This window comes from Tiliqua scincoides, chromosome 5 (genome assembly GCF_035046505.1).
Source record: "Tiliqua scincoides isolate rTilSci1 chromosome 5, rTilSci1.hap2, whole genome shotgun sequence".
NCBI lineage: Eukaryota > Metazoa > Chordata > Lepidosauria > Squamata > Scincidae > Tiliqua > Tiliqua scincoides.
In genome coordinates this window covers 95558135-95569846 of record NC_089825.1, presented here as the reverse complement: position 1 = coordinate 95569846, position 11712 = coordinate 95558135, and the positions used below count along the sequence as shown (strand labels likewise).

The window sequence follows — 11712 nt, the reverse complement described above, 5'->3', positions numbered from 1 at the left end:
CACAAATCCCCTGCAGGATGCTGTAAAATCCATGCTAGAGCCACTGCATTGCCGCACAGGGATTTGTTGCCCAATCTCGGTGCCCATGGTTTCAGCTGTGCCAAAATGGCGACTGTCAGATCTTATGGACACTGGGACACCACCAGAGGTTTCTTTGGGGAGCATTTGCTCCCTTAGCCTAGGTAGACAGCAGCTGGTGGCAATGGGTCTCCTTGGTTCTGTGCCTGTGTTTGAGCGGGCACAGAGCTGAGGAGTTCCGTGTCGGGCTGCCTGGGCCGGGAGGGAGGATAGGCTATGGTGGCAGAGCCTGCAATCAGAGCCACAGAGGTAAGCACATCCATTTTGAAATCTGTAGATTTTTTTGAAGTTCTATTGAGTCACATTTTCCCCATTAGCACACCCATGGTGCATATGAAAGTATGCTCATTGATAAAATGGACTTCCCTTCTTTGTACTGGATGGCACCAAAGGAGAATATTCAGCACATGGGGATTGTTCAGCTACTGCTGCATTTCAGATGGACATGGACTGGTCTCATTGTTTCCCAGGATGTCAGTGGGGAAAACTTCCTGTCGAACCTGACACCTTTGCTTGCCCAGAACAGCATTTGTATTGCCCTCTTGGAAAGAACTGAGATAATCAAGGATGCCAATTTGCATCATTACCACCAACATATGTTAAGCATGTTGTCAGTACTGTCATCGACTGATGTCAATGTGATTGTTGTCAACGGAGACTCTCATTCTCTGCATGCTTTGCTAATAATCTTAGATTATGCTGAATTTGACACAAAGGGCTATTTGGGAAAGGTTTGGATTACACCACCTCAGTGGGATTTCACCAGCACCATTAGTGTGAAGGGCTTCTCAGCAAAAACATTCTTTGGTGCTTTGTCTTTCTCAGTCCACACAAATGCAATGCCAGAATTCCAGGACTTTCTCCAGCATACAAAGCCTGATGAGTCACTGATACATTTTTGCTGCCTCTTCTTGAAAGTTGTGTTTCAGTGTTGCCTAAGCAGAGTGAAATTTAAAGGTTGTGCAAATTGTACAGGAGAAGAGAAGCTGCAGAGCTTGCCTATGTCTCGGTTTGAGATGGAGATGAGTGGTCAGAGCTATGGTATCTACAATGCTCTCTATGCTGTAGCTCATGCTTTACATAACATATATGAGTCCAGACAAAGAACACCGCTAGATGGAGCCAAATCTAAGCACTGGAGTACTCAGCCATGGCAGGTACATTCATCACTGAAATAAACTTCTTTGGATGGGTGAAATGGTGTTTGTTGACTGAAATGGGATAGCAGTGTGAGCACCAGGAATTTCTACAGATATTTTTAAAGCTGAAAACTAAATAAAATGAAGGTTTCCAGAGAGATTCCTGATGATCATGTTGCTATTCCATTTCAGTGGGATTTCCCGAAAATCGGAAGTAGCTTTACATAAGTGATAAGGGCTTTGAAAAAAAGCTGCGGAGGATATCAGAGGGGGCTGTGAGCATCCAGGACCATGCAGGAGGCCAGCACTTTCCCCCAGGAAAGTCAAAAAGCCCCTTCGCGGCAGCAGCATTGCAATCTCTGTTGCTGCTATTGGAGCAGGGCCACTCCCCTTAAGGGAGAATGCCTTGCTTCTGGTTCCCCTGGTGGATCACGACCCACCAGTTTGGGAGCCATTGTTCTAGGCCAGAGCGAGATAACCTATGGCCCATGGGCCACATCTGACCCACCACCTGAAATCATTCACCTCATAATCTCCTCATAATCTCCAAAAGATATCCACTCATCCCACAGTGGTTCTAAAAATTTGTAATTCTGTCTCTATACAGTGTCATTCTATCTCTGCTTACAGTAAGCAGATTCTCTGCTTCTCTGTTGGGTTGTGAGTCTCTCCACTCCATGCTCATCTTTTTTTTCTTAGGTCTATGGCTTTATTGGGAGGTTCACACATGCGTATAGAGTTCACATGTGTTCTTACTATGGACAGACCCAGTGCCTCACCCCTCTGCAGAAGAACATTGCTGACCCCTGTTCTGGACCTCGTCATCTCCACGTAGGTCTGGAAAAGACCCTTGCCTGTTGCCACATTGAACTGATATCAGCTAGTTTTGACAACACTAAGCTCAATTGATCAGTGAACTGACACAGTAAAAGGCAGTTTCCTATGTAGAGTGGGTTTATTCTTGACTCATATACACAAATTCTTCATGGTCTTTTCTCCCAATCTAGCTCAATTCTTTCCTCAAAAATATCATCTTTAACAATGGTGCAGGATATGAAGTTTTGTTTGAGAATGGGGAATTGTCCGTTGGGTATGACATTATCAACTGGGTGACTTTCTCCAATCAATCCTTCCTTAAAGTCAGGGTTGGAAAGATTTCACCAAGTCAAGAATTCACCATCAGTGCTGATACCATTGTGTGGAACAGCATATTTGAGAAGATAGGAATCAAGGGTATATCTGTAAGTCAGTGGTATTCAAACTGAGGTGTCATGACGCCCCAGCCTGTGGGTCCTGTGGGTCCTGCCCCTGCCCCCTTAAGGGACAGCTAGGAGACAGGGGGAAGGAAGGGGGAAGGCGTGATCTGCAGGATTGCGCTGCTCGTGGGGGCTGCAGGGTCTTGGGTGCACTTGCCCAAGCCTCCTGCAGCCTCCTGGGGGTGCGGGGAGCCCTTCGCAAACTTCGGCAGGGCTCCCCAGGTCAGGAAAAGTGAAAGCGGAGTGATTGCGCCCCGCTCCTCTAAATTGGAGGGTGCACCCCAGTCCCTGCAGCCTCCTGAGTGACGCGATCCTGGGTATCGCATCGCTGCCTTCCACCTGCTCCTGCTGCCTCACCCCCGCCCCCACAAAGACTTACTGCGGGTTTCAAACTCTTGGAGAGTTTGAAAACCGCAGCTGTAAGTCATAGCTGAATGGCCAGATGGTGCTTTCCATGTGCTGTAATACTGGGGTTCAAGAAGCACATGCCTGAGTGTCTTCTGAAGCCTCAGTCCTATGTCATAATTTTAGACTTCCACCAAATCTTAAATCCCTTCCCATACCACCTCCTGTAGCATGAGTCCACACAGAACTGTACTAGCTATTTAGCTAGAGAAGGTACTAGTAACCCCCCCCCCCGCACTGCAAAGGCTTACCCCCAGGTTCCTTCACCCAGAGGAGACCTCCTCAACTGCCCCCCCCACAGGATGCAGTGGTAGCCATTTCAGCCCACTGCATCAGCAGGGGTGGGGGACACACAATAGGACTGAGTTGTCAATCTCACTCAATTTGCTGATGTCATGCAGAAGTTTAGGTGTATTGCTGAGCATTACATGTTTGGAGTGACACATCTTTCTATTTCTTATGGTTAGATGCCACCCCGTTCCACATGTGTCAAGAGCTGCCATGTTGGACACAGAAAGTTGGTTTGGGAGGGGAAACCAGTTTGTTGCTATGACTGTACTCCATGCCCAGCAGAAATGATTTCCAACCAGACAGGTAAGTGACAGTGCACGCATTTGCCAGTAACTGTTTTCAAATATTTCTACAATAATAATAATACAGGTATTTATATACCGTCTTTCTTGGTCGTCAAATTTCTCCTCAGACTTTATTCAAGGTTTACATAGGCAGGCTGATTAAATCCCCGTAGGGATTTTTACAATTGAAAGAAGGTTCTATCTTTCAACAACCACAACAGTCCAGATGTTTCACTCTGATCTGGTTTCACATTCTGGCCTCCATCCTCCCATGCTCAGAGCAGATGGAATAACTCTGCTCAGCTTGTCAGCTGCTTCAAGGTTGCACGGTGCCGGTGGCCTCGAACTGGTGACCTGTGGATGTTATCTTCAGGCAAATGGAGGCTCTACCCTCTAGACCAGACCTCCTGCCCTATACATATATACTATACATGGCAGGCAGCTATTAAGTGATTGGCAAGTTACTTTTCCATTTTATGACCCACAAACCTTTCATCATTTCTTCCTAGAGCAGTGGTTCCCAAACGTTTTAACATCAGGACCCACCTCAAACAAAGTTTCATTTTACCAGCTAGCTGCTCAAGCCTCTTTGGCTATAATGGTGATTGAGCAGCAGTCATCTTCCCGTCTCCCCCTCCAAGTAGTAGGTTGTTTAACTCTTGATGCACATTTCCCAGTGGTTCCCAAACTGTGGGTCGGGACCCACCAATGGGTCATGAAATGATTTTTGGTGGGTCACGAAACTGACAAGCTGATCTCTGACACGGAAAATGCATTGAGCTCTATGGAAACCAAAATGCAGTAGCATGTACATGTTTACTCACAAGTGGGCAAACATGCCTCTGCTCTGATCGAAAGCCAGGTGAAGGGAAACCCAAGGCCACCAGAAAGGTCCTGATCTGATGAACAAGGAGCTCAACAAATGCTCCAAAAGGCGATCGCCCCTCACCATAGTAAAAAAGATAGAAACAGAGGCACCTGGTAAAGTGAAACTTTCTTTTTAGTCTAGTAAAGCTGGGTGGGTCCTGATAGAGTGTTATTGTAAAAACTGGGACCTGGTGAGAAAAAATTTAGGAACCACTGACATAGCCTAATCTGCCTTGCAGGTTGTATGACCCACCCAAAGCTGGATCATGACCCCACTAGCAGGACATGGACCCACAGTTTGGGAACCACTACCTTACAGCAAGCATCGCTGTGTGAACACCTGATATTCTGATTGTCCCTTTCAGATGCAGCTCAATGTATCAAATGCCCACAAGACCAGCATCCAAACAAGAACCAAGACCAGTGCATCCCTAAGGTCAGCACCTTCCTTTCCTACCAAGAGCCTTTAGGGATCATTTTTGTTTCCTTGGCTGTTTTCTTTGCTGTGATCACAGGTTTAGTGATATTAACCTTTATAAAGAACTGGAACACTCCCATTGTCAAAGCCAACAACCGGACTCTCACCTGTGTACTTCTCAGCTCCATCCTGCTTTGCTACCTTTCTTCCCTGCTCTTCATTGGTAAACCTCAGAAAGTCCCCTGCCTTGTTCGGCAAATTATGTTTGGCATCATTTTCTCTGTGGCTGTTTCTTGTGTGTTGGCAAAAACCATCACAGTGGTCCTGGCCTTCATGGCCACTCAGCCTGGGAACAACATGAGGAAATGGCTGGGGAAAAAAGTGGCCAACTCCATTGTCCTTTCCTGCTCCCTTATTCAAGTGGGGATTTGCAGTGTCTGGCTGTCAACCTCACCTCCATTTCCAGACACTGACATGCACTCCCTTTCTGGGCAAATCATCCTGGAATGCAATGAAGGGTTGATCATCATGTTCTACTGTGTTCTGAGCTATGTTGGTATTCTGGCCATCATCAGTTTCTCTGTGGCTTTCTTTGCTAGAAAACTGCCTGACACCTTCAACGAAGCCAAACTGATCACCTTCAGCATGTTGGTCTTTTGTACTGTGTGGATCTCCTTCATTCCTGCTTACATGAGCACCAAAGGGAAATATGTAGTGGCCGTGGAGGTCTTTGCCATCCTGGCGTCCAACACTGGGCTTCTAGCTTGCATGTTTTTCCCCAAATGTTACATTATAGTCCTAAGAGTAGATGTGAACTCCAAGAAATTGCTAATAGAGAAAAGAAATCATTAAATCTCATTGTGGAATTGTAGGTGTTTCCATGTTTTTTCCTCTATACCCAGAAAGAAATTATGCATAAAACAGCACATCCTTTGCTGAATGTTTTGCAAGTTGCAGGGACAGAGCAGATAAATATTATATGCTGCTCTGAGTACCAGAAACATAGTAAGTAAGTAAGTAAGTAAGTAAGTAAGTAAGTAAGTAAGTAAGTAAATCATTTCAGAATCAATAGTTGTATCTCAGACAGCTATCCAGAGATGATTTTGATAACTGAATATAAAATCATAGCACAGAAGTCATAATGCTGAAACAATAACATAGTTACTGGGTGTGATTTTCAGAACACATGTAACATGTGCATGCAGGGGAAATCCATTCCATGTGCCGGGACTATGTGCAGTGGCCAAGAGAAGTGTGTGTGTGGGGGGGAAGAGAATGAAGATTCAGTAACCAAAGTTTTATTGTGGAGATGATAGCACAAATACAAAGAAGGGGAATCAAAACGAGTCTGCACCAGCAACCAATCTCACCTATTCTTCTTCTTTTTTACATATGAAACATTGTAGGGATTGTGGGCTAGGTTGCTAAGACCACATAAGCTCCTGAATGGAAGGCAGAGTACAACAGGTGGGAAGGATTTGAAAGCAAGTTAATTTTAAGGAGGGAAGCAGGGCAAGAGAACCTTGCAAGTTGCTTTCCAGGGAGAAGGGGCATGTTGCAAGGCAGACCACAAGGATCAGCTCTCTGGCCCACGCTAGCACAGTCACTTTGTGCTTGGGGAAGGGAAGCAGGGGAGAAAGAAGAAAGGTTGCAAAGAGAGAAGGGAGCGGTTGACTACAGTTTTGGGTTGGAACATTGGTTCTTGGGTACTGGCTAGAACACGGACACTTCATGCAGCACTGATGGGTCAACATACAACAAAACCAACAGCAAGGCACCAAGAAGGTCAGGAAGCTTCAAGGATATGACTTTGTTCACAGGGTCAAATGAGCTGTGCAAGTAAGTTTCAGCTACCCTGGAGATTGCCAAAAAATGAAAGCAACGCAAAGCTGCTCTCAAGTCAGCCCTCTAGAGTGAAGTGGGGATTGCTCTGACAAATTAAAAGTGTGGCCTTCTTCTCAGTCTAAAGGGATCTGAGACCTATAGTCCAGTTCATTAATCCTGTTCTAAAGTCACTTTACTGAGAGCTGTTAGAGCTACCCCATAACAGACTACAGCCTACAGAATGCATTGTGGTAATAAAAGTGCATTGAAAGTGGATTAAAGCTGTAGTGGAAACATACCCCTGGATAGTTTGAGATTAAGGTAGTCAAATTTATTTTTTAATAGATGTATTTTGTACGGTATATTTTGTTTTGTCATGGCTTGCCCCCGCCCCCAGCCCTGGTCCCATGGATTTATTAAACAAACAGGTGGGTAGGACCGATATATGGACCATTCTGGAAAGCATTTAGGGCAGTGATTTTCAACCTTTTTTCATCTTGTGGTACACCCGACAAGGCACTAAAATTGTTAGTTCACACCATCAGGATTTTGACAACTGGCAAAGCACACCATGGTGCCAGTGGGCGGCTCACATCCCCTTTGGCCCTACTAATAAATGATCTTCCCCCAAATTCTTGTGGCACACCTGTGGACCACTTGCGGCACACTAGTGTGCCACAGCACAGTGGTTGAAAATGGCTGATTTAGGGAGTACATGGGTTTCAGGGATGAAATAGATCCAAAACTGAGAAGAGCACACTGGAGTCAGAAGGTTGCCCATGGTCTCCCCCTACTCAGAAGCACCCCTTAGTATCATCAAGTAATCCCGGCTTGCAACCACCCCATCACTGCAAAACGGTTTTCATTTATTTCAGTGGTTCCTGTGGAACTGACAGTTGCAGCAGAGTGTTCTTTTGCAGGAGGAAGGGAGAAGCAGACTCCCAGTATCTGCTCCCTCCCTGGTTGATGGATGAGGTCTTCTCATGGTCTTGCCATGATGGCAGCACAGGGCAGGAAGACATGACTAAGCCCAAAACTTTCCTTCTTCCCGTGGTTCTGTTGTAGGCTCCAGCAATCATGCTGTAGGCTCAAGTAATCAACCAATCTCTCCCTCCGCCGAAGAAGGCCAAAAATCTCTTTCACCCAAGAAGAGAAGGCCCAGGAGGCAGGCAGCTGCAGAGGGAGGTGGTCTTGGAAGGCAGTTGATCTAGGAAATGCAGCCATCACCCAGATTCCTTCAACATGTTGATAGGATTCTTCTAGCAGGGGAAGAACGAGAATGGTGAGGAAATTGAAAGGCTGGAAAGAATTCAGGATTTCAGTGACTACGTGGCTGGATGGCAAGAGCCTGACCGCAGACAGGTGAAGAGACTGTGACAAATAAGTCCAGCCTAGTCACGTGGTTTCCCCAGGAAATCCTCCCACCTGTTGTGGTTCTTGGGGAAAGAGGGAGAAGGGAACAATTGTGGCTGGGATGCCAGGCCAACATCCCTCTTCCCTACTTTTTGAAGTGTATAATCAGGGATTTAACTCTACCCTCCACACTGGTCTTTAGGTATGTTTGTTGTTTTATTGATAAAGTCGTGACCAAGTTTATAATCCACCTGCAGTTGTGTCTTATTTATTTCTGCAAAATCCAGTCCTAGAATGGGAGACTTACTGGTCATTAGAGAAGGACCATTATCTTTTGCTCGTCACCTTCTTGGTTACACAGAAGGTTTAGTACTTGAAAACCAGCAAGCGTGGCTGAATTCAATTGATTATAACAGGCATTAAGAACACAAGCATGTCAAGGAAAACATAGAAGTTTTGCTGTCAGGAAACTGGATACCAGAAATGTGTCTGGTACCAGGAAGATCCAAAATTTTGACTCAGGGCCCAATCCCATCAAACTTTCTAGCACCAATGCAGCCACAAAGCAGCCCCAGGGTAAGGCAACTGCAGGTAAAAAGTAAAAAGGCCATGTATGAACTTGCAGGCTGGATTCCTAGACTTTCACTCAACTGGCTCAAATCCACAACTCTTTCATAACTCAATGCATTAACCATTCCTCAAGAATTTCTGCAGTATCGGCTTGTTTAATGCCAGTCCTACAAAGAAAATGGCAACTCTGCAAGAATTCCGTTGTAGAAGGGGTACAAATCTGGGCACTCACTTATGCATGCAAGCTTCCCAAAGATCTTCCTGCTACCTGCATTTAAAGCCTCCTTCACTGCAGGCATCAGACCACTCAGTGTGAGGGCAGAAGGCTGAAAATATTGGATGGAAAATGTAATACAATTGGATGCCATCTTATGCAAGAGTTAGGTTCTAAAGACAGTGCATAAGGGGAACATCACATATAGTCGGAACTACCTTAACCCCCTCCCATATGTACTGTTTCTTTAAAAACTAATGTTACCAGCGGCATGGTGGGTAGAATCACGTTCTCTGTTTAAACCATTGTCTTTCGCATTTCGTTGTCCAGCACATATGCAGGCCTGGGTTGCTTAACTACCTTCTGCCTAATGATGGCAAATCACATATATGACAGTGGTCAAAGCACAACAAAGAGGCTCTTAATCAGGCAGTCAGGACTCCCATAGCCTGCAGCAGAGTGTCTGTTTACACAACAAAGGGTGCAATCCTACCATATGTTGGGACAGGCAAGCCAAGAGGCTTGCGCTGTGTCTAGTGCAGGATAGGGGCCCAAAGTGTCTCAGCCAGAGGCAAGGGGAAAACTTTCCCCTTACCTCCAGGTAAAACATGCTGAACCCTATGGGTCTCCTCAGACTTGTGCCACCTCCTGAGGAGAGCAGAGTGGCTTAAAGTCGCTCCGAACTCCCCAAGAATGGGGGTAGGGATCCCGCAGAACTGCTCCCCACGCCCCACCCGCCCCTGGGGCTGCCCACTGCCCGCCCTCCCCTGACAGATTGGGAAATGTGGGGGGGGGGGGAATGGTGAAATGCAAGAGAGATTCTTGCAATTTGGAACTAAAGCTTGATGTATTAAAGCACACTGAATGTGGTGCAAGACAAAAATATGCATCTCTTGCTTTAGGTTTATCAACATCTACAGTGATTCTTTATGGCAGGGGTTCTCAAACTACTTACCTTGTGTTGTCCATGGCAAATTCAGGGTCTGAAGGCCAGGAAGCTGCAACCTAAAATGCCACGCAACCTGGAAGTTGTTTCTGCATGCAACCTGTTTGAGTGGCCATGGTGCACTGTGATTCTTAAATGGTGTGTCATGACCCACTGGATTGCAACCCAATTTTTGGTCCAGGAAATGGTGTGCCACGGCCAATGAAGTGAGTCATGCACCATTTTTAGGTTGGCTTCCTGCTCAAGGGGCCCACAACCTACAATTTGAGAAATGCTGCTTTGTGGAATTAGGCCTTTAGGATAATTTTGGGGTGAACCTGGAATGGCTTTGGAATGAGTCCACATTTTTCCCATTGAAATTAATGAAATAAATGTATAGTACTCGTTATCCAGATTTCCACATAAGGGCTGTTGTCACTTGTGGATTAGATACAGGGGGAAGGGTGTATGGTGATTTGTTCCATAAGACAGGGATTGCTTGGTCTTCTTGCTTATGCTTGTAACAGTTACTCCAAGATGGATGACGAGACTCAGGTTTCTGCAAAGAGGGAGCAAAAGAAATCACTGTGTTTCTGTTTCAGCTTTGAATGGAATCTGCCATCTCACAAAAATCACAGGCACCAGTGAGTTCCTTTCATCAGGGCATGTCCAAGAAGTCCCACAGGAAAGAGGAATGAATTATACTCTTTTATTTGATTAAGAGCCCACCAGTCCTATCCATTCTCCCCCCTGCTGATGTACCAGTGCCAAAAAGGCTACCAAAAGGCATCCTGCTGGGAGGTGGGGGGCAGTCATGAATGTCTCCTCTGGGTAAGGGAACATTCAGGCTCCAAACTCATCGGTTACCTATAACTAACGCTTTCCACATTGCAACTTTTTGTACTCAAATCTCTGTCCTGGAACCTCATCAGAATCCCTGAGGGAACTCTCCTATAACAGCTGAACAAGACCAAACATTCACAGCTCAGAAGCAGACTGGGGGCTATACACATTTCATGTGCTTCTTTCTTTTAAAATCAGTTGCTTATTACATGCTTTGCTAGCTGCTTTTCAGTCCCTCAAAGATTTGGTTTGTTAGAAATTGGTGCAGGCAAACCAACAGTGACATTCTATACTTGAATGTCTTGAAACAGCATAAATTCTGCTTTCCTTATTTGCTGCCTTCGCACATGTGAAGTATGCTCAATCAGGGCCGCTGAGAGCCAGCATTGGGCCAGGGCAAGATGCATGATTGGGAAGTCCTTCCTAAATTTTCCTAAACCAGATGTTACTACCAGATTTTTTTTTTTTTTTGGAATAAGTTTTGTTTTTTTTTTAAACTTATCAAGAGCAAGATTGAAACTGAATGAAAACATTTATCAGAATGGGACAATTTCCTTATTTTGAGTAGTGCTACAGTGTGTCTTTTCTTTTACCTCAGAGAGGTCCTCAAGTCCTCCTCATTTACTTTTTCTTCTTCTAATAATGCATGGGCATCGAAGGAGTGACTCTCACTGTTTTCTCCATTACCATATGATGATTTTGAAACAAAGCCAAGGTGAAATAAACTTGCCTGGCCCTTTTTTATTTTTTCTACTCTTTTCTGCACTTCAGATTTATATCTGTAGTCCATACTGTTAATTTCACCTTCAAACATTGCCAAAGCACATATAGACTTGACCAAAGGCCATGTGTTCTAGACACACACTGAATCAGAGGAAGGGGTGGAGCTTGCTATTCGGACCTGGGAATTCTGTGAACTGAACTGGGTGACCTACTTCTAAGGTCTCATAGTTCTGGTCTGAAGGTCTAAGTTTCACACATGCCCGATCTTGTCTGACCTTGGAAGCTAAGCAGGGTCAGGCCTGGTTAGTACTTGGATGGGAGACCACCGAGGAATACCGGGTGCTACAGGCTTATACCATAGTCTTTCGAGACTGAAGGTTGCCAACCACTTCCCCATATTTGAATTGTATTAATATATGTTGGTACTTATGAAAAAGATGTGGACTGCATTTCCACTACAGCAGTAGTTGTCAAACGTTTTAGCACCAGGACACACTTTTTCAGAATGACAATCTGTTGGGA

General features: G+C 45.3%; 1 protein-coding gene across 1 annotated transcript; it reads left to right on the top strand.

Annotated features, from left to right (window-relative positions):
* The first annotated feature begins 294 nt into the window (after positions 1 to 294).
* On the top strand, positions 295 to 5590 carry LOC136652416 (vomeronasal type-2 receptor 26-like). The gene is made up of 5 exons (XM_066629355.1): positions 295 to 327; positions 1917 to 2048; positions 2225 to 2458; positions 3346 to 3472; positions 4686 to 5590. Exons 1-5 carry the CDS (start codon positions 295 to 297, stop codon positions 5588 to 5590), a joined length of 1431 nt encoding a protein of 476 aa, XP_066485452.1.
* Positions 5591 to 11712: the final 6122 nt, after the last annotated feature.

Coding starts and splice junctions, on each gene's coding strand:
- LOC136652416 (XM_066629355.1), top strand. CDS start 295: ATGGTGGCAGAGCCTGCAATCAGAGCCACAGAG. Junction 2,459..3,345: donor TAGGAATCAAGGGTATATCT/GTAAGTCAGTGG, acceptor TCTTATGGTTAG/ATGCCACCCCGTTCCACATG. Junction 3,473..4,685: donor AATGATTTCCAACCAGACAG/GTAAGTGACAGT, acceptor TGTCCCTTTCAG/ATGCAGCTCAATGTATCAAA.